Raw genomic sequence first — 22,846 nt, 5'->3', positions numbered from 1 at the left:
GCTGAGTGGCGACACGTCATTGAAATACAATCATTAATACACACATTATGCCGTATTTATTAATTAAAAAAATAATAAAACCGATTCTAAAAAACTACATTACATAAATAAATATACAGTTGAAAACTAATACGGTATGTTTGCATATAATATTTTTTCATAGATAGGATAGAGGCTAAATATTAATTCCAGATTGGAGTGAGAAACATAAACAGTAACATTATTGTTGTTGCGCAACAAATAAAACAGTACATATGTAAAATTAAATATCAACTATTTGCTCTTGGTAAGATAAACAATTTAACATGTTAAAAGCAATTATACTTTTTTTGCTAAAAATTGTCATCGAGATTATTTCGGTATTGCTTAGCATTTAGATTTACCATAGTGTTGTATGGTCAATATTGTCGAAAGTCTTGGTGCAAAATATATATTTATTTTTTATTTCAGTCAATTTTGATTTACTTATCTGCTAAAATGTCACTGTTTCGAAACTACGCGGTATAAGTGCTATTGGAGTAATAGATCTGTGAAAACAGTTCAGTATAGTCTAAGAAGTCCTTCAACCGAAACAGGGTTCAGTCTCGTTTCCGTTTTTGCGATGACGCGTCGGCCCTCGCTCGTCAGCTTGGTGTTGTTGAACACCAATCGCTTAATAGTCCTGTTCTGCTTAATGGCCGCCACAAGGGCGGTACACATGGCCGTGTTTAGTTCACAATCACTCAAATCCAGATTTTCCAGCGAATGCGTGAGTTTGATGTACTCGGCGAGCGCCACGATACATGGTCGATCCAGCCTAGCGCCGCGCATGCGCACTGTTTGGATACCGTCGCACATCTGCATGCCTTGAAATATGGCTACGAGCTCGCTGCTGTTCAATTTTGTGTTACTCAGATCGAGATGACGGATCATCGTGTTCCCATGGAGATGACTTGCGATCTGACCCGCGCACATCAGGTTGAAAGCACATCCGGTGATATTTATATGAGCGATGGTCGTCGGTATGTGCTGAAGAACGTGGTTCAAGACGGCGGTAACGCGTGCATTGAGGAATGACAGGTGCTGCACAGACGTCATATGGTTGCAGGCCGACTGCATCGCCGCCCATGTTACCGCGCTCACGTGCTTGGGAATGCACTTCCGAGTATGGTCTTCCGTGATATACAACGTTTCCACCGATTTTCCCTGCTCCATTACAGCGGCTAGATACCTGGACATGGTGTCCAGCGACGACCACGTGATTTTGATGGAGTGGATATTTCGGCAGCGGCTGGTGGAGCCGGCTAGCGCGAGAAATACCGGAAGTTGAAAGTTGTGGTACTGATGGAGGTCGAGCTCGATTTCTTGGACAGTGCAGTCTTTGTGTTCCAAGGCGAGACATAGACCCTGGGTGGTTTTAAGGGTTATCAAACCGTCCGATCGTATAATTAGTCTGAAACATAATTATATTATAGCTGTAGTATTTAACATGAATGTATACCTGATGTATGATAGGTCAGTATTATTATATGTGTCTAATGTACTAGTTCTTATGTCCATTTTCTTGTTAGTGTCCATCCCTTTGATATTTAATCCCTTGTCCTGTGCGCATCTGGCCATGTACTGTGATGTCAGACTTGGTTTGACGAGTTAGATGGAGAGATTTCTAACATAAAATATTTGTAATGGTCAATATTAAAAACCCAGCGAAAGTGGTTGCAAATTGCTGCCCATGCTTAACTTTAGTCCTACGCTGTCGAAAGACACACTTCAATTTGTGTTAATCTTCTTTGACTATTTTTCATCTGCATGTACCAAACCTGGTGAACTTTATCTTATTTGTATTTGTAATCGAGTTGGACAAAAAATAAATAAATATAACTATATGAATTATCCCCACTCCTTCCCAACTGCACTGCTACACTGATTAGTAAAAGAATGTGAAAAAAACTATTCAAATACATTTTTGGTCCAAAAATAATCAACTCAATAAATCCAGGTCATGGGAAGAGCATCAGTGCAATAGTTAACCCATTTATGCCCAGTGGACTCTCCCATCCTTCTATATTGGATCAATTAATTTCCAAAATTAGGGGTGTCAAGTATATTTATTTCTATATTTAGAATATTTCATAAAGAAATTCATTTAAGCAAACAGCGCAGACCCAGATGAGACGCCGCATTGTGCGGCGTCTCATTTGGGTCTACGCTGTTTGCAATGTCCTTTTTTCAGGACGCTAGGCATAAATGGGTTAAATTAGAGAACGACAGTCTATCGTCAGGAACTCAACCATGAACATGGTTTTAACGCATCTAAATGTAACCTGAAAGGCAAGAAACAAGAATCTAACTAATTTGCAATTTATTTTGTTTGGGATGTCGGTTTAAACACTATTTTTGCAAATTTTAACACACAACACCCCCTTTGATTATAAGTCACATAATTAACATCTAGTTCTTTTGATGGATATTTATTGCTATACTGAGTGATCCAAGTGAGCATGTTGGCGGTGTGTATGCTATACCTCTGTGGCAAGGACTGGGCAACAGTCTGCACGGCGTCAAGTCTCTCCGGACACTCGGACAGACATTGTAGGCTCGTAGAAAAATCGTTCCAGCACCCCTCGGGGTACCTTCGTCTTGAGCTCACTGAAGTTCATTAATGCAAATTTAGTGACGCAATACGAGAAGATTGTTACTTTTTCTATTTAAAAACAGAGATAACGAGAAATAAATGCCGCTCATGAAAGCGTTGGTAGCACAATTATGTTAAAGATAAATTTCTACGCCACAGGAGTCATAAATTTTCATAATGCTACATGAAAATACCTTTCTACAGACACGGGCGACTGCAGGGTGGTCGCGGGCAAATACAGCCCCCGGATGCAGTACTCGTTACGAGCGGCCAGCTGGTCAAAAAGAGATATAAGCACGGAGGTGTCCGTATCCTCCCGATACTGACCACAGATGAATGACATCAGCTGGAAAAAGAAATCCGTTAACCTTACAGTACAGTTAAGTCCGGTAATCTTGCGCGTCCGGTAATCTTGCGCACTTCGCATCTGCGAATCTCGCAGACGACGAATGGTTTTCTTTAGTGATGAAAGATGGAATAAATTCGCAGACGACGAATGGTTTTCTTTAGTGATGAAAGATGGAATTTCACATTTTAAAGAATTAACGGATTTAAAAGTTACGTATTCCATGCAAAATTAAATTCGATCATTTCATTTAAACACCGGTTGCGTCATCCCTATACATCGTAAACACTGACCTTCTTACAAAAAATTCAAAATGAATCACAAATTCCCTGCAGTCTTTAGCGTTTTCATACTTTTAAATTATGAATTCATATATCCAACGTGTAATTTATTATTCCATTGCGCAATATCCGATCAGTTTTGGTATTTTTGCCATAAAAATATATCGCATCAGACGACATAGTCATTATTTCCCGCCATTCTGTCAAACCAATTTGGTATGATATGCGCATGCGCAATGGCCTAGTTTTGATATTTTCTGTAAACTATGGAAGCATGATCGTGGTATCAAACCCGTTATGCATTTTTTTCACGCATACCGGTACATTTTTATTAATTGTACACTATTATGAGTGACTATATTATTTATTGATTTGTAGTGAACAAAAACTGCACTAGAAATCCACATTTAATTTCAATGGTTTTACAAACTGATTTAAAAAATATTTTTATGGAATGCTTTTTGTCAATAATTGAACACCATATGTCTAAACTTTTGGAAATTTTGCCTAAACGAGGTCATTATACAAAGTGCGCAAGATTACCGGACACTCTGATAGTTTGAAAATGAGGTGAGTCATGTTTGTTTTGAAATCAAATCGGACAGTTCTTCACTGAATTTATTAGATATTTTTGTGTTAATAAGCACATGAACTTATTATTTTCATAATAAATTTATATATTTTGTTGCCATTTATAAAAAAACATGTTTTTAAACCAATTGATCCTTAACTGCGCAAGATTACCGGACAGCATCGTACACTTTTTCAACATATGTATGAAATGAACTCTGATAACAATTTAAAAAGTGTTACGGAACTTTTTGCAGCGACGGACCATATCATTGCCATTTCACAATCATTTGCTGTACTTGTTTATGTGTATCTCCCACGCCACTGATAAAGGCATTACATCTAAGCGGTTGTGTGATCATTTGAGTCGTGTTCTGAGAAAACTGGTCTAAATGTTTGTGCGTAAAGTGACGACACTTTCCTCCTAAATTGTATTTTTGCTAAGAAGAGACTTCATTTAAACGAAAAATGTCATAAAGCGGAAAGTGTCGTCCCTGATTAGCCTGTTCGGACTGCACATGCTAACCTGGGACGACACTTTACGCACATGCATTATTTCCAGTTTTCTCAGAACAAGACTCATTATAATTTTAATTTTAATATGTAGCTCAAGATGCATTTATGAAAGGCCATTCCATCTATCTTGAAATGTTTGAAACCAGAATTTAAAAATATATTTTAAGCAATTCGGATGTTGGAAATCCTGAAGAAACAAGACAACCAAATAGCTTAAGGTTGTTTTCTTCTAGTTTGCCTATATCACCCCATTGGTGCAAAAAGGTAACATGTTGCATATAAAATGAATGTCACATGGTACCTTTTTGCACCAATGGGGCGATATGTAAGTATAAATTAGATACTTATATAATTGTGGTATATGCACTTTTATTATTAGTCAATAGATACGTAACGGTTATAAATGTGTCATAGACACGTATATAACTTTGCTACAAAAACGTATTTAATTTCACGTAGATAAAGAAAGTATGTTAGTGTACCATAGATTCGTATTTAATTATATAAGTTACTTAAAAAAGAATAAACTTGTAATTTTGCCAAAGATACTTAGTAAATTAAGCCTAAGATACGTATATAATTGTTTCATATATATATATATATATATATATATATATATATATATATATATATATATATATATATATATATATATATATATATATAATATATATACATATTTGTGCCATATATAAGCATATACTTGTGTCATAGATATGTAATAATATCATACATGGCCAATGTAACAATGCACGTCTCACGTGTCAAATGACACAATTCACAGTAAAAACTAACAAAATATTACTTTTTACCCATTTATTACCGTATTGATTTAAGTAAATGTAATGTAAGTTGTTAGTAAGTATGGATGTGATTGACACTCTACGATTGTCTATGTTTACCAAGTTGCTAACATTTCTCTAAGTGAATGCACAATTACGAACTGAACTAATAGCGACCAGCTTTGCAACCTTTTTATAGGTTACAGTATACTAAATAATCGTTTTACTCTCTAAAAATATCATAGTTGACTCGAAAGCATTTTTACACTTTAAACTGTTGTTCGGGTTTTATCGTTTGGAGATAGTGGAAGGGCATTAATATGTGTTCAATACTGAATCCCTGAAATATGATAAACTTAGAGACTAAAGTAAAGCATTGCACTGAAAAAGGTTACATTCCACTAAGAAACGGCCGGAAAAAATGTTGCAAAAAAAAGTCGAGTTTTTTCTTGATTTGAACATGACATATCTTTTTATTGCATAAATCGATTCCGCTTAGAATAACCTTTAAGAAAATGTATGGTTATGTAGTCTCAATGTGCAGAATGTTGCATTTATTTTCGCTTAAAGTTGTCGCTTTTACATTGAATTATATAGGGAAACTATTTAGTATATTATGACCTATATACACAAAAAACCTCTGCAGATTAGTACTAGTACTGGTCATGAATGTATAGATGAAAGGGATATTGCTACAAAAGACGCGACATAACGAAGTTAAATGCCATGCGTTAAAATTACAAGGTTCAAATTGGCTGACTAGCGCAATAGAACGGTGGATACAAACGGAGCTAATACCTCAGTCACAAATAGACACCGATCACCGTCCGATCCGCGGCCGACGTATTTTCCGCTCATCGGGCTGGCGACCGGCCGATTATCGCAAGGAAACCGGACCAATTTGTAGCATCAGGCGGCGTCCGGATTAATTTTAAGTTTCACTTAAAATTTTACCCGACGTCGGGCCCGGGAAAGAATCGAGTTGAGATCGAAACAAGATCGGACGATCAACTCACGGGTATCGCCTGGCGATCGCCTGACATTGGATTTATTGAACGTGTAACGGCAAAAGTAAAGGTATTTCTCAGAGGCATATACATCGGCCGGCGACCGTCTGATTGTCGGAGGGCCTCCGCACGATGCCCGACGGACGCCGGACGATGCTTGTTATGATACACGTACAATGAATCCGATGTCGGGCGCAAGCCGGGCGATAACCGCTCGTTGATCGTCCGATCTTTTTTCGATCTCAACTCGATTCCTTCCCGGGCCCGATGTCGGGTAAAACAAAACTGTGATATAAAAAATTAATGCGGACGCCGCCCGATGCTACAAAATGACCCGATGTGCGTGCGATCATCGGCCGGCGCCAGCCCGAAGAGCGAAAAAAAACTTCGGCCGCTGATCGGACGGTGATCGGTGTCTATTTGTGACTGAGGTTTTAAACTTTGTCACTCATCGGACGGCGGACGGCTCCGACCTGTCCAGTCTTCCCGATGCCTGGAGATCGGACACATCGGCCGGCGACCGGATTATTTGTGACTGAGGCATAAAAGGAGGGTCGAACAAAGTGATTTAAATCGTGATTATGTATGGACATCACGTATGCAATCTAACGTAAACGTTATTAACTCCTTTTGTTCAAAACTATCTTAATACTTGTCAATAAATATCAGTTTAGAGGCTAATATTTGAACACAAAATACAACTGCTTGTACCAAAAAAAAAACACAAATTCAGTGTTACCTGTGCGAATTTAGGCAACTTCACAATCTTGTTCTTCATCACGGTTGTCTCAATATCTTCAAATGACATGTCGGCAATGTGTCGGGCAGCAAGGAAATCCATGGAGATACCACAAGCAAACCGTAGCATTGAACTTTGCGTAAACTTGCTGAAAGCACCAAATTTCAGGACGACCGTGTCCCCAGTCTTCTGTACTACGTCGTCTTCACTAAATGTCCTACGTCCGTTCATTACACAGGAAAATGCGAACTGATCCAAGGCATCTATTGCACGCATAACTTCGTCGGGGAATTCGAAACCTACAATATCGATTTTTTGCTTCCTACAGTACAGCGTCGCCATTGCCACTCCGTATTTTTCCAGGAGGTCACACGTGGTTTTCATTTCCCTTAGCATCGTGCCCTTTCGTAGAATGCTGTAGACGCCAAACGCCATGACGGCCATCATTGGGTTTGCGAGGTGTGATCGAAGAGGCCAGGATTCTCTGCCGGAGAGATGGTACAACTTTTCAAACTGGTCGTGCTCTAGATCGGATATGGAAACACAATTTCTAAAGCAACGACGGATGTTACCTTCATTAAATCCGAGGTTAAACCATTTACAGTCAGCTACAAATCCGTTGGGCAATTTGGTATGCGGTTTAGATGTTAATAGCACCGTGCATTCCTTAAGCCGAGTACCAAGCAAAATGTCGGTGATGTCTATATCACTATCGTGAACATAGTCATCTATCATGAGCAAGACCTCATCTGCCGATCGCTCCAGCATTTTCCAGAAATCGCTCAAAGTAATTTTGAAGTTTTCCGGGAACAAACTCTTGTACACGGCGGTTTCGAGGTTGCCGTTCATTTCTGACATGTTCAGATAGAGCACGTGACGGTATTGAGCCCGAAAGTAGCTGGGTTGTGTTGCCCACATGAATGCCAGCCATGCGCAAAAGATCGACTTTCCACTTCCGCTTGTACCTTCGAATATGATACGACTGCCTTTACCACTTGTGGCGGGCAAGGGTAACAGGTCAGCGTGTGACAATTTATTTCTGTAATAAATAAATAAAATGTTAAAATATTACATGTATATGAAATCATTGTAACCTATGTCGCAGTTACTATAAACGTATGTTGTGCTACCTGTATCAACATCGTATTACCGAAACATGTGGATACATTCGTCTGAGTGTAACATAACAACACCAAGTGCAATATCAAATGGCAGAATAATTTAAAAAGCGGATTTATGCATAAATACTGGTATCTATCCTATTTTATTTTAGAGTATCGCTTGCATTAAATTAATGTTTGTATATTTATGAATAAACACAAACCAACAATGCTATTTTCATATTCTTGCCATAGATATAACTGCAAATGTTAATTTTTGTGATTTAAAAAAACATACATCTTGAAGACAAACTTGCATTTCAGTAGCGTTCTGGTCTTAATGCATATGCGTAAAGTGTCATCCTGTGAAGTCCTCTCAGGCTATTCTATGGCTTCACTTTCCGCTTTAATGGAATTTTGTTGGTTTAAAGAATGTCTCCCTCCATCCCTCTCCCTTCTCAATCATCGTGACTCTAAAGCTCACCCACGAAAAAGAAAAATAGGGGAGGAAAGAGAACCCCAAAAAAAAATCAAAAAAAAAACACTCTCCCTCCGCATCCCCATCTCTCCTATCATCTCAGACTCGAGCGAATCTTCCTCGATGCTAGAGCGAAGGCTCTCTCTCTCTATCTCTCTACTCTCTCCTTCTCTCTCTACTCTACTCTCTCTCTCTGTAGTCTCTGATCTCTCTCTCTTTCTCTCTCTCTCTCTCTCTCTCTCTCTCTCTCTCTCTCTCTTTCGTTTAGACGGAAAACGTCGTCCTTGAATAGCCTGTGTGGAACGGCTAATATGTTTATGACATTTGAAGAACATGCACTAAGCACCTTTGTCACAGAAAGAGTCTCAATTACAAGTGAAGTACTTTTGAAGGGACGTACCCGTCTGTATCGACGATGTCGAGGGACGTGTATACATCCCGTACCGAACCGTACACACTGTCCGTCCAGGGGAACGGGTAGACTCGCGACAGTCGCGACTTGTACTGATTGCGCAGGCACTCTTCTGTGATGCCTTCAACGTCTGAAATATCGTTAAATTATACACATTCGTAAATTTTAAATAGTGTTCCAAATATTTTATGACAGTTTTAAGTACATCTGCCGTTTTTATAGTATGACTTTTTGATTCTTTGAAGCAAAAATCAAGGGTGAAACTGGTTTGCTGTATTAATAAAGAGCATCTATCAACAGTAGTTCACCAGTTTTCGTCCATAAATAGTTTAACCATGTATACACTTCATCACCCCAAACAACGTCAACTTCTATGCATGGTCAATGTTTTGCCCTATATAACACGTGTACAACCCCGTATATGTTGACTATCAGCACCAGCATGTTTGACATAGAGGATATTTGTTGGATTCGGTGGATTATCGATTTTAATTTACGAGTGATCATAGAAAAGCGCAGCCACGAGTGAATTTTTTTTTCTATGATCGATATTCCACCGAATACAACAAATTTTCTTTTTATTCTATGCCTTTTTTCACAGTTTATAGACATTGTTTAAGTATTTAACTAAAGAATTTCGCTGGGATAATGACGTCATTTCTTTAAAAAAAAGACGTCATTTCAAAGTAAACAATGAAAATTATCGATAATTTTCACTGACGATTTTCACTGTTTGAAACAGTGAAATTATCAGTTTTAATCGACTGATATTTCTCTATAAACCACCGGAAAACATAAAATAGATAAGAATATTACCCTTGTTCTTGGAAATGTGAGCTTAATGCATGGACGTAAAGTGTCGTTCAAGTTTAGCCAATGTAGTTCACACAGGCTTATCAAGGAAACATGTGGGGACTGTACAGGCTTATCTGTGACAACGCTTTACACGCATGCGTAAAGACCAGTCTTCACAGAACGAGGTTCATATTATTTCACAAAAAGTGAAGGGGAGATGATTCTCAGAAATAAGATAACTCTTCCTAGTCCCACCAACCTATCGTAGTGACCACGCCTTCTTTGTACGTCTGCTTCCGGACGGCCATCACGTGGTCGTACAACTTCTTGTACTTGAACTTCATTGCGTCGAACAACGCCTTTAGTGCGTACGGCAACTTTGAGTCGGCAATCTTGTCCAATAGGATCTGATGGATCAAACATTATCATGAAGATGCTGATAATGCATTAGAATGTATTCAATAGATCCTATACAATGCAAATGTGAGTACTGCCTTGTTAAAATACTATATACTTTACCCCATATAAAAATGGGTCGCTTTTGCTCAAGTGTTCCTTGTAATAAAAAAAAATGTACATTTTAAAGATGAGAACTTTCAAACAATAAATATAAACGTTCAGAGCAAAATATCAAATGTATTATTCATTGTCAGAAATATAACGAAACATATACACACCGTTCAATCGCCTCCAGCGACGACTGTGGATCAGACGACGACTAAGATACTGTATACATGTCGGTGGAAAGCGGAGGGTAAGTATTTCACTGTTCTTTAAATATCACGTAGATATATTGGAATGAGCAGGTTTGTATGTGTTCATTATACAAGTTCCATTGGTTCAACATATAAGAATGTTCTTCCCCGGCAACAAGATGAGAATACCAGTCGCTATAACGACTTAGGATAAGACACAATCTTCGGATAACGGTTAGTCTATACGCGCACAGTAAACATTACAAATTTAACAGTTCTGTGTAAGGAATAACGTCCACATCTCATCATGCCATAGTCTCAGCCGAATACATGAACATAATTTTATTTTCGTAGCCGTTATCATGACCATCTAATAATTAGTCACGGCCCTAAGCACGAGGAGTTTTTCAAAACCTACTCGAATTTAACCCATTTATGCCTACCCTCTAGAAAAAAGGCCTTGGCAAACAGCGTACACCAAGATGAGACGCCGCATGTTGCGGCGTCTCATCAGGGTCTGCGCTGTTTGCTTAAAGGAATTTCTGTAAGAAATATTCTTAATATAGAAATTAATGTAATAGACACTACTAATTTTGGAAATAAATTGATCCAATTTAGAAGGATGGGAGGGTCCAATAGGCATAAAAGGGCTAATCGTTGATAAAAACGTTGTTTGCTCATGCGGGATGCCGTTATTTTGGAATAACCGACGAAAAGTATAACATATTTCAATAAAATGTTTTTCATATTATCTTTGGTCTAAATCCTGTGAAATTAGAGCTTGACTGAGAGAGTTGTGAATTTTTGTTAGATGATGTTTGACCACATTGTAACGGATTTCTTGAAAAGTAAGCAACTAGGAAGGTAAGAATTACGTTCACAGAGTCCTTCTTACATAGGCTCTCAAAGATCACTCTCAGACCTGCTCAATCCAATACGTAAAATATAAAGAATAGGGAAATACTTACACTCCGCTTTCCACCGACATGTATACAGTATCTCAGTCGTCGCCTGATCCACAGTCGTCGCTGGAGGCGATTGCACGGTGTGATAAAAGTTGTGTTAACTTGTTGAGTCATTAAAGACCCCAACGTTTTGTTAGACCTGCGTGCGTTCTTGTTTCTTGGAAGTGGCCAGAATATCCTGCCGGTCCGAGAACTTGAGCACCTGCGACTGCTGCAGACGATCTATGACGTCATCAGCCTGCACATTCTCTACCAGTAACTTGTGGACTTTCTTCAACACGACACGATCTTCGGCAGACAGTCCTGTAACCATTTAGCAGGACAACAATTGAGCCGCGCTCGGAGAAAATCGGACTTTATGCATGTCCTTAAAGTAACGCCCTAGATTAACTTGTGCAGTCCTCAAGGGCAAAACAGGGATGCCACTTTCCGCCTAGACTGATTTTTTTATAGAAAATTCTTCCTTTAGACGAACAATTCTATGAAAACGAAAGTGTCGGTCCTGATTTGCCATTGCGGAATGCATATGCTTATATTTAAGAAATAATTCGCACTCGTGATTTAATACCTACGCATCTAAACTTCCGGCAGTGGGTTATTCGATAACAAACTATAAGTTACACGAATTATTTCAATTTTAACACGGTTTTTTATAAAGATTTATACAACGTATCTTATTTTTCTTGTTGACTATTTTTTATGAAGTTCCGCCCATTAAAATAACTTTCGGCTGTTTTGTCGATCAGATCTCCACCCTTCTGACTTTCATTCATAAAATACCGGATTATTACGCTGGTGGAAAATGTATCGGCATGTTTTTTTTTAGTTACAGCGCGTGCTTTCAGTGTATAAGCTCCGCCCATTATTATTGCAGAATAACACACAGACGATTTTCTTCTTTGTTTATATGAAATTTGGCACGTACCGTGTTAGAATGGAAAATACTCTATACATATGCACTAAACACGCGGCTCGTTTCTAAAAAAATATGCAGCTGGCTTAGTTAAATGTATTGATTATTACAATAAAAAACATATTATTTTTAGACCATTCTACAATCAATATAATTTTATTTGTTTCTAATTAATTGGCCTATGAAAATGCTGACGAGTTTGTTTAACAGTTTTGTCAGCATATACAATTGAACCGATCTCAAAATTAGCTTACTATTTGTATTGCTTGTAAATGACGACCAAGTTTTGCTTAAGCCAATTTTGTATTTTGGCGGACACAACGATCAGAAGATTAATGCGAAAACCACTTGTTAGTTTGTCTTAAAAATTGAAAACTAACCATATAGCAAATACATTCTCACAAATCGAATTTCTTCTTGATGGATAAGATTTGATATATGGGTGGGCCTATGTAAAACATGTAGTAGCTTTAAAGTGCATTATGTATAAATAATATTACGCCGTCGGTATTCAAGCTAAGCGCGGGGCCATATTACGGCACATTTGAAAAATAAACACTCCTTATTTATACTAGCATAAACGTAAGTTACTGAAGTGAATATTTTTAAAATGCTTGAACTAGTATGGCTCTAGATTTATGTTCGATCAAAATTGATTGCACGGTGCTATGCTTGACCCTTGTGCTTGTTCGTTTGTTTTGTTTGTTTGTGTCTTGTCAAGTGCATCTGGTTTGGGCCTCTATATATGCAAAATCGGTTTCTTGTCCGAATGTCATTAAAAAGTTGTAATTTCAGTTGTTGGCATACCTTCTTCCGACCCCTTGGTGTTCGCGTACGCCTTCCGAGCCCTTGACGTCTTGCTCCTCAGCCCGTGCACCTTCTCAAGCTTCTGGATCAGATCCGGTTGCCAGGTCTCGCGTAGAGTCTGTACAGGATTGGACATAAGCACAACTATGTTGGATAAGTCATTAGGGCAAGTATTTTTTAATGATGCGTGTGTGAAGAATAACTCGTAGGCACATAAGAATTGTTCTTAATAAAAAGACTTGTATACAGTTTGTATATGGTTGTACATTCTCTAGTGTTTGAAATTATCCTAATAGCCTTCTAAATATTAAGTTTACGCAATGTGAACATGCTTTATAAAATATGTTCACATCTACCTATGCATAACATCTTTGACAAAGACTTGGAATAATCCGCCGACTGCTGTGTACAACAACACTCTTATTTGCAATTTAAGACTGATGAAACAAACGTCAACCTTAATGTAATGCTGCTGCAGTTCAAGGTTGATCAGTTCTGTCTCGATGCGATCAATTTTAAGTCTGATTGGAGGCCCTCCCAGTCGGACTATGACGTCACGAATCTGCAAGAACCACTGCACGTACGACTCACCGGCGATCCCCTCTGCAACGTCAGATAAACATGCAACTATTTGTACTACTACTAGCATAAACAATATAACTGCTGGTAGATTCTTTTTTAAAAAATGATTAAAAAAGAAATTGTTTTACATGAAAATCAAGTTTTAATTGCTGCTGCTGCTGCTGAAGAAGAAGAATACGATGATGATGATGATGATGATGATGATGATGATGATGATGATGATGATGATGATGATGATGATGATGATGAAAATAATGATGATGATGATGATGATGATGATGACGACGACGTCGACGACGACGACGACGACGATGATGATGATGATGATGATGATGATGATTATGATGATGATGATGATGATGATGATGATGATGATGATGATGATGATGATGATGATGATGATGATGCGTACCATGTCTCGCCATATCAAGGTAGAGCAGCTGTAGTCGCACTATGTCGGCGCTGAGTGACCCGTCATTAGGAAGTGGTTCCCGGGCCCAGCCGTTGGGATAGGGCGGGCACAGGTGACATATCGTCTCAAGGAGAATGATCAAAGTGCGGCTGTCGTAGGCCTGCGAGGTGCTGTGCTTCTTTTTGATTGGGTAGAGGAGCTTCCACTGGCGCTCCGTGAGCACGGACTATGAAATTGAACAATCGTGTTTAATTGTTTTCGCCGATTTCAAAACTATATTAGCATGTTAGGCGTTCAAGACCTCATAGACCTCATCCGTCTATTTCTGTTTAAGCTGTTTTACAAGTACTAAGTGTTTATATATGTGATAGCTACTGATCACTGGCTTACTGGTATCAAAGGTCGAAAAAAGTAATTTCATTACCAAACAATAAAAACAATCAGCATGTGGAAACCAAGGTTTGATAAAAAAAAAAACATGTTTAGATTTCTTTCGGTATTAAAGGTCAATGTTGTATAGTAACCTTCTTATTCAACCACGACCAGTAACATCGTTCCAGATTGAAATCAATTATTTTCCGACTAAAATTAGACCATACATATGTAAAACGACCACCTTCAAACGTTTTGATAAGCGCTAAGGTCCATATCATGTTGACCACATATTTCAAGTTTTAATTAAAAATTACTTATAAACTGGTAAAGAAGTTCTTGTTTAAGTTTAAGTTGGTGAATTTAAACAAACTGATAGTTTGCGGGCATTCTGACAAACCAACAATCTGACTGAGCGACATACTCTAATATTCCTCTTGTCAAACTTCGTTTGGAAGGTTGAAAAACTAAATTTCTGTTATGGATAACCTTATCGCTAAATCTTATATTTATATTTCCATGTGCGTATACCTGTTGCAGCAATTTCTGCAGCACGGCTTTCACGTGAGCCTGTTTGAGATGCTCTCGGAGGTTTAGCGGAGGATGAATGCTGTCGAATGTGGCGCGCAGAGCGGAAGTTCCGGCGTCGAGGAGCAGCCAGGCCAGGCGCGCCAGCATCTCTTTTTCCTTATCAAGCCCCACGATGCGAACGTGCCCGGACTGCTGATCCATTTCCGCGCTGGAAGATAAACACAATATTGTATGAAATAAATGATTATCGGTTCTTCAATGTGTTCGGGAAAAGAAGCAATGATTTGAAGTTTAACACATTTATGCCTAGTGGACTCTTCCATTCTTCTAAATTGGATCAATTTATTTCAAAATTAGGGATTTCTAGTATACTTATTTCTATATTTAGAATACTTCATACAGAAATTCATGCGGCGCCTCATCTGGGTCTACGCTGTTTGCCAAGGCATTTTCTTCTATACGCTAGGCATAAATGGGTTAATAATTCTGGTTTGAACCACTGCGCATCAGGAGCACACAGATATGTTTATTTGCAGATAAACAAGGGCATTAAGGAAACAATCGATTCTAGAGCGAGTTAGCAAATATAGTATGTAATCAAAATGAGAACGGCAAATATATAATTTATATTTAACTCGGCATTATGTTTTCTTTTTCCGTCGGTGTTTGGGAAGTGTGAACGCGATCAGGGTGCTTTAATCTATAATCGAAAGATTATCGAATACACTATCGAATATGTACATATGTATAACTTGTGTGTTTCATTAATGGAATGAATGTCATGAAATTTCTATCATTTTACTGAGGTTCTCAACCATGTGTCCTATGCCACACGAATAGACTTATCAGTTGGTTCCCGGGGGATGCAAGATACTGCAGACCAAGAAACATTACCTGCTTGCGTAATTGAGTAAAACGGATAATACACGTTTTCGAGGGCATGATCATCTGCGGGCGCTCGAAAAATCCGTTCCTGCCCGAGTGCGCAGCACGAGCGCAGGAACGGATTTTGACAGCCCACGCAGATGATCATGTCCGCGAAAATGTGTATTTTCGCTATTATTGCATAAACAAATCACACTACCATAATAAAATTAAACTAACATTGAAAACAATGTCTTTTTCATTCGACATCGACAAAATTATTCGATTATTTCATGTGACGTCACACAGTTCAAGGTTGTGTTTTACATACGCCTCACTCGGTCATCATCAGAAATGACGAGGCTTTACCTTCGGATAGGCAGTTTTCAATTTTAAATGTGTTTAATATCAAAACGAATTATTTCGTTCCAACTAAATTTTCTAAAAATGAATACTGCGAACATATTGTCACTGACGTATTTCAAGCATACACTGGAACGTTGAAGGTACATAAACACAAACATTTAGGCTACAGCATAATCTTTCGAAAGTGTTGAGTAAATAACCTTAACTTCATTGACGTTGCCAATAAAATAAAGCTGTTGTCAAGAGAGTGCAGATGGTATAATTTGAAAAGCGAATTGAAATATTCATTGCCTTTTTTGCATGCATGAGGAAACTGGTGCTTATACAGTTCCCCATTTATTCTTAGAAAGTCGTCGAAGGCTGGAGTTATTAGCAAAGTTAAGGGAAGTAACTGCGCGTGGACCAGTTTATGGCCATGAAAAATTGAAAAACACATAGCAGGACTTGAAATGCACGTGAATCGCCTTGTTAATACACGATTTTTCCCGTTCAAGCCCTACTTTTGCCGAGTTTCTGCACCCCGCCAGAGGGCATTATAGATAGAGTTTATGCAATAATGATTATTGATTGATTACTTATTTTGTTGGATTTAATTATTGATTTAATTAGAAATTTAGTTTATTTTATTTTTTTATTCCATGCATTGAGTCTTTTAGCTGACAGACAGGCTTGATGAATTGAAGGCTTGATGAATTGATCAAGTGAAACTTCGCTCGGTGTACACTACATTGATAATTTATTATTTTTTACTTTCATTCTTTTGTTTCGATGAGGATGTTGATATTCCGTGCAGAGTTTTGTTTTGTTCCCTACAAAGCGCTTAATTATGCGCAGTTATTTAGTATAAAAGGCGCTGTAACTATGCAACTTACTAGTTAGATATGACGAACGAGTCTTTGTTTTATTGACACCGAGTTATGTAGTACCAGTTTATAAGACAGTCGACTTATGCGAAAACAAATCAACACAATATTGAGTGTTAATAGATTTGCTAGAGAGAATCCAGTATTGTAAATGCATATGTCTATTCAATGCGGTGTATAATTTCGACCAATAAAGATATTATCACAAACTATCATCTGGTTTGAATAAAAAACGCGTTTCAATATGGATATATATATCCGATAATTAAGCACATAAATGGGACCATTCGATGTAGGTAGCAAGAATTTAGAAGATCCGAACAATGGGAAACAATGTCATAGTTCGATCGCATTGAAACATTATCTGATAATTGGGCGTACATCTCTTTAAGGAACAGTTAAATAATAGTTCTTCATCTTAAAAAAATGTCTGATAAAATATTAACAGCAATTAGCCTTCAATTATTTCATAATAATTTTTAGTTTAAATGTTTAAATTCCTTTGATAAAACGTGAATTGCGAAAGGAGTTAATAAACATGTTAATATTTTTCTACGTTGTAGCTAGGAGAATTTGTTGCTCAAAACAATAACAGAGCAACTGTTATCAAATCACGCTTTGAAAAGAGAGACATAAACATACAGACTGCCTTTATCTTAAGCCTTAACGCATTGTATATTGGAGCTCAATATAATAATACAACTTTGGCGCTCTTAAAGGGATTTAACATGATTTGTTTATGTAGAACATTACAGCTTCCACATGCTTGTGTTTAAAATAAGTATTGAACAGTTGTTACTGAGTATGCTTCTCTGACAATCAGATGAACAGAAGAATTCAAATAAAGCATGTGGTTAATATACATTAATTTGCCAATTATTAACATGTGCCAACAAAGCGCAAGTTTAACAAGCGTCCCAATACATAAGAAATACAGAAGCTGTGTTAAACATGAACTTTTACATATAAGTTGAACGTTCCAAACTCACAACATCATCTGTCCGGTTCGTTGCCCTGGAAACCTGACGTAAATTTGCTGAACTTTACCCCCAGTATGACCAGTGGCTGGGGTGTTCCTTGGGGCCTTATTTCCGCTAGTAGCACCTAAACTCAAAGCAGTAGTGGCTGGGGGTACAACAACAGTCGGTTTAGCATTTACTAAAGTCTGCGATTTGTTTGTGATTCCGGGCAACACTGTGTACTTAGATAACTCCGGGGTGTCTTGTTTTCCATTTGCTGTTCTCATTATTTCATCAGTTTTTGTTGGTGAGATATTACCATCCCTATCATTATCTATGGAATCTTTGAGCGTCATACTTCCGGTAGCAGTATCGTCAGGTATGGAGTCTGACTTTTCGCTTTTCTTTGTATCCGCGTCTACCTCCACGTATTTGCGAGTATCTTTTATTACTTTCCCTGTTTTAAGCGTCGCAATCGCATGACCACGACCATCTGGGGGTTTGCCTGTGACTGTATCACTGGCTATAGTCGAAACCGCGGATTCTTTTTCTGAATGCTGTTTTCCGTTTCCTGGGTCACCGTACCCATTCTGATCAGCATATTCATTGAAGGTCAGACTCCAATTATGCATTAGGTTCTCGTCATCTTTACTCCCGGTTTCTGTCAGTGTTTTTTCGAGTTTATCCGAACCATTTCCATTAACGATATCATCCTCTAGATTTGACATTGTTTTATGATAAAGCTCTTATATAATTACTATTTACTTTATTCACTTATGTACTCTCAATACATCATATCGCACAATAGCACCACTTTAGGTATACTGTTCATATTCAGAGACACAATGCATAAAACGAACAATCATGTATCCAATGATACCGCAGGGCCAACCCAGCCAGTCAGATTTAATAATTTAAAACTAAACAAATTCACAATAGCAATAGGTCGCTGTTCAATTGCATTAAACCTTATATCATATATTGGCTAAACATAATATAGTTGAGACATAAAGATCTTTATCAAATTCTAGTGGCTCAATAAACATCCAGCCGACACGTTGACAGGCAAATAGTCTACAGTGGAGGTAAAACACCAATCTTTAATTATTTTACATATGCAGCGATACATTTAATAATACAATACCTACGCCAGGCATTTATCTCTTCGTGGGGGTAATCTTCGCTAGGTCAAATTAGACTGGTGCCCTGATTATTTATCAATGGAGGAGAAGAGCTGCGAGCAATCATAAGATTATCGTAAAAACCATTGTGTAAAGAATTTATCAATAGACTTGCACACCATTGACTATAAAAAGCGCGAAACATTCGTGATATATGTATGACTTGCGCCTATTAATCTTTATAATCGATGTTCCTTTTTATTCAAAGTATGCATGTCTAATTTTAGAAAAAAAACATAAGAATTTCGTTACTAACTTCAACTGACTTTGATAGTATGGGACTTATTCAAAATCGGTTTCAATGACGATCTTAATCTTGTTATAGTATCAAAATAGAATGTACTTATTATCTTGAAACAAGCAAAATAAGACTTCACCAATAAGAAATGTTGGAAATGCTGGTTTATAAGACTTCACCAATAAGAAATGTTGGAAATGCTGGTTTATAAAGTGGGGATTAACAATCGAAATGATCAAAATGACAAAACGTTTATAATGCCTCGGTAATATGGGAAATACTTTGAGCAGTGGCATGGCGATAAATATGCAATTATTTCATGTAATATTCCGAATCCGTCGAAAACAGCAAATCAACATTAAAGCGAACATGAATATATTTTACGTGGGTAAACCAGCGCTCTCCCAATTTACAGCACAGCTGGGAGGACATAAACACATTTTGTTCGGGGCATATTTAGCTCCGTTTGCCAAGCGATCACATACTCTAATGCCCCATCAAAATGCCATTATTGCATTACCGTCAACCACGAAGAACCAGCGAATCAAGCGGCTTTATGGCAAGTTCGAATACACTAAAGAAAAGAAGTTATACACATATCTCATTAATACTCAGGCCCGTTTGCAACAGCACACAGTCCCAGCTGCATGTTACTGAATGGATATTCTTATCATACAAGGTCTTGACTCTGCGCTATACTAAGAAATGCAAAATGCTCGCAATTCTGATGGTAGACTGGTGAGTTTCTATATATAACCTAAGCCTAATATGGCATCATCGGCAGCATTGACGGTGTAGCGGGCGTAAGCCGTGTAACATCGATCCTATCGCTGTCAAATATCCTGTACAATCTGCATGCATTTACTACACCTAATGATACAACAATGACGGTCTCCATCCTCTTCCAGATTTTTCGCCTATACATTCATAACGACCTAAAATATGAGTCATATTTGAGAATACAATCAATGCAAAGTAACGTATATGTAATCAGTAAGAGTTATTACCAAATCCGATCATACCAAAATGCTTTGGCGAAACAGGCATGTTAAAGGCACGTTGCAATGGTGAGTGAAGGATGGGCCGATGCTGCAATGCAATCCAATTGAGAATTGTGCTCAGAATAACCAAATGGCGTAACCAAACTTAAGTCTCATACTCCATCCATGACATAAACAGCGGTAGTAATGAATATGGCAAATACTGTAGGATGACATGGACAAACTAAGATGGAGCGCATATTGACGACAAGACTATTAAAGCTTACAAAACACTAGGCCTCGGCTTCGACACACGAAAAGCGGTATTGTGATAAAACGAACCTTTACCAGCTTAGTGAGAATCATTATAGGTGTCTTGTTCTGATAAAACTGGCTTTAATTCATGTGCGTAAAGTGTCGTCCCAGATTAGCCTGTGCAGTCCGCACAGGCTAATCAGAGACGAAACTTTCCGCTTTAATGGTATTTTTAGTTTCAAGGAAGTTCCTCCTTACCGAAAATCAAGTTTAGGCGGAAAGTGTCGTCCCTGATTAGCCTGTGCGGACTGCACAGGCTAATCTGGGACGACACTTTACGCACATGTATTATGCCCAGTTTTATAAGAACAAGACACATAGGATAAGCCTCAATGAAACGAATTCTTACGCTAGCATTAACGTCAGTCCTAGGTGAACAAGTAGCTAGTACAACATAATCAATAAACGAGTAGTATTCGTCAAGACACATATGTTTGAAGATAATTTCCTGACCAAAATGTTTAAATCCCCAGGAAAATAAATGTAAGAAACATACAAAAGGGGTTCAATGTGTTCAATTAATGAATAAGGTTAATAAAATGCATGTATACGTAGAAGAAATACAACACTATGTTTAATTGATTGCTTTAAATGTTCTTGCTGACTGGATTCATTCGTATTGTTTCTCGTAACCATATATCATTGTATTCTGTACGCACGCTGCATGACTTTACCTCTGCTACAAGTGGCATGCTTTACATAGCTGCAAATGTGTCCCGTTAATCAATTGGTGACATCAAACGCCTCTGGTTTGCAAATATCTATTCGGCCAAGTATTATTCCTAATCGAAACCTCAAACACAACAGTTGCTCAATGTTTGTTAAAGGCTATTGCTCTCTAATATTAAACGATACAAGTCAATAGCGATTTATGGTGTGCTAATTTCCGTTATCAAAGGCAACGTGGGGGGGGGGGGGGGGAGCGACGCTTTTTCATAGCATTTGGATTTCGATTTTAAAATTTAAATCTCCACAAATTACATGAAAAAATATTTTGGTCAATCTGCGGACTTTGCTAGTCAAGTACTGCATTGTTTTGCTTATTTTTATCCTTTCTAACTCCAGAACGTGGATGTACGCACAAAATATGTTTTCAGCGGAAAACTGATACTTCAAGAACTATCACTCTAATGCCAACATTGCTAATAAAACTAAAATTTACTATCATGACAGATCTTGATACGACGTTGAATTACAACAGAATGTATTTCTATAACAAATTGAAAAAAATCTATGCAAAATGTCAAGAAGAAATATGCAATTCAACCTTTTTAAGAACATGTTGTTAGACATTTTGATATATTATGCCCTGCTTAAGCAACATAGTATATTATTACTGTGTGAGCAGAACATGTGTTATATTAAAAAAAAACTCTTACTTAATTGACGTATAAATGTCAAGTTTCACACAATATTGGTTTGTGCTCAAAGTAACACAGAGTCGTTATTGTAATTATGTGCTGTATGTTTTATGATATTTGAATTGCAAATACGATGTTATGGATTTTGATGTATTAAAGGGATCTTTTCACGCTTTGGTAAATTGACAAAATTGAAAAAAGTTGTTTCAGATTCGCAAATTTTTGTTTTAGTTATGATATTTGTGAGGAAACAGTAATACTGAACATTTACCATGGTCTAATATAGCCATTATATGCATCTTTTGACGATTTTAAAACCTAAAAATTATAAAGCGTTGCAACGCGAAACGATTGAATAATTTGGAGAGTTCTGTTTTTGTCGTTAAGTTTTGTGAAACTACGAAGATTGCTTATATAACGTATAAAATACGTCTACTAAGTGTACTCGGCGGAATAGCTCAGTAGGCTAAATCGCTTTTACTTCAGGACTCTGGCAGGACTCCAGGGGTCACTGGTTCGAAACCTGGTCCGGGCAATGTTCTTTTCCTTTTTTTAATTTTATTCTTGATTTTTTACTGGAGCTTTTACGATCCAATGTTTACATTTATCGATATAAAGCATTTAATGAATAAGTTAAAAAATGCCAAAATCTGTGAAAAGGCACCTTTAACACTAAATGTTTTTTAGTAACTCTGTGTCATTTGTAAACTTTGGGGCTCCTTTATACCGGTGTTTACCACACATCTCGTTAATTGATCCTTCTGTGGCCGAAACGCCATTAGTTTTCATGCTGGTGTATTTA

General features: G+C 37.7%; 1 protein-coding gene across 1 annotated transcript; it reads right to left on the bottom strand.

The window, feature by feature from the left end:
- Positions 1-41: 41 nt before the first annotated feature.
- Positions 42-19,067, bottom strand: LOC127880599 (uncharacterized). Its single transcript, XM_052427945.1, has 12 exons — positions 18,000-19,067; positions 14,918-15,125; positions 14,015-14,240; positions 13,478-13,623; positions 13,021-13,138; positions 11,440-11,603; positions 9,900-10,047; positions 8,834-8,975; positions 6,856-7,894; positions 2,809-2,960; positions 2,505-2,624; positions 42-1,432 (listed from the first exon to the last, which is right to left on the bottom strand). The coding sequence occupies exons 1-12, from the start codon at positions 18,695-18,697 to the stop codon at positions 541-543; spliced, it is 4,053 nt and encodes a 1,350-aa protein (XP_052283905.1). The 5' UTR covers positions 18,698-19,067; the 3' UTR covers positions 42-540.
- Positions 19,068-22,846: the final 3,779 nt, after the last annotated feature.

This window comes from Dreissena polymorpha, chromosome 1 (genome assembly GCF_020536995.1).
Source record: "Dreissena polymorpha isolate Duluth1 chromosome 1, UMN_Dpol_1.0, whole genome shotgun sequence".
Taxonomy (NCBI): domain Eukaryota; kingdom Metazoa; phylum Mollusca; class Bivalvia; order Myida; family Dreissenidae; genus Dreissena; species Dreissena polymorpha.
Note: the sequence above shows the minus strand (reverse complement) of the source record. Positions and strands in the feature narration are given on the sequence as shown.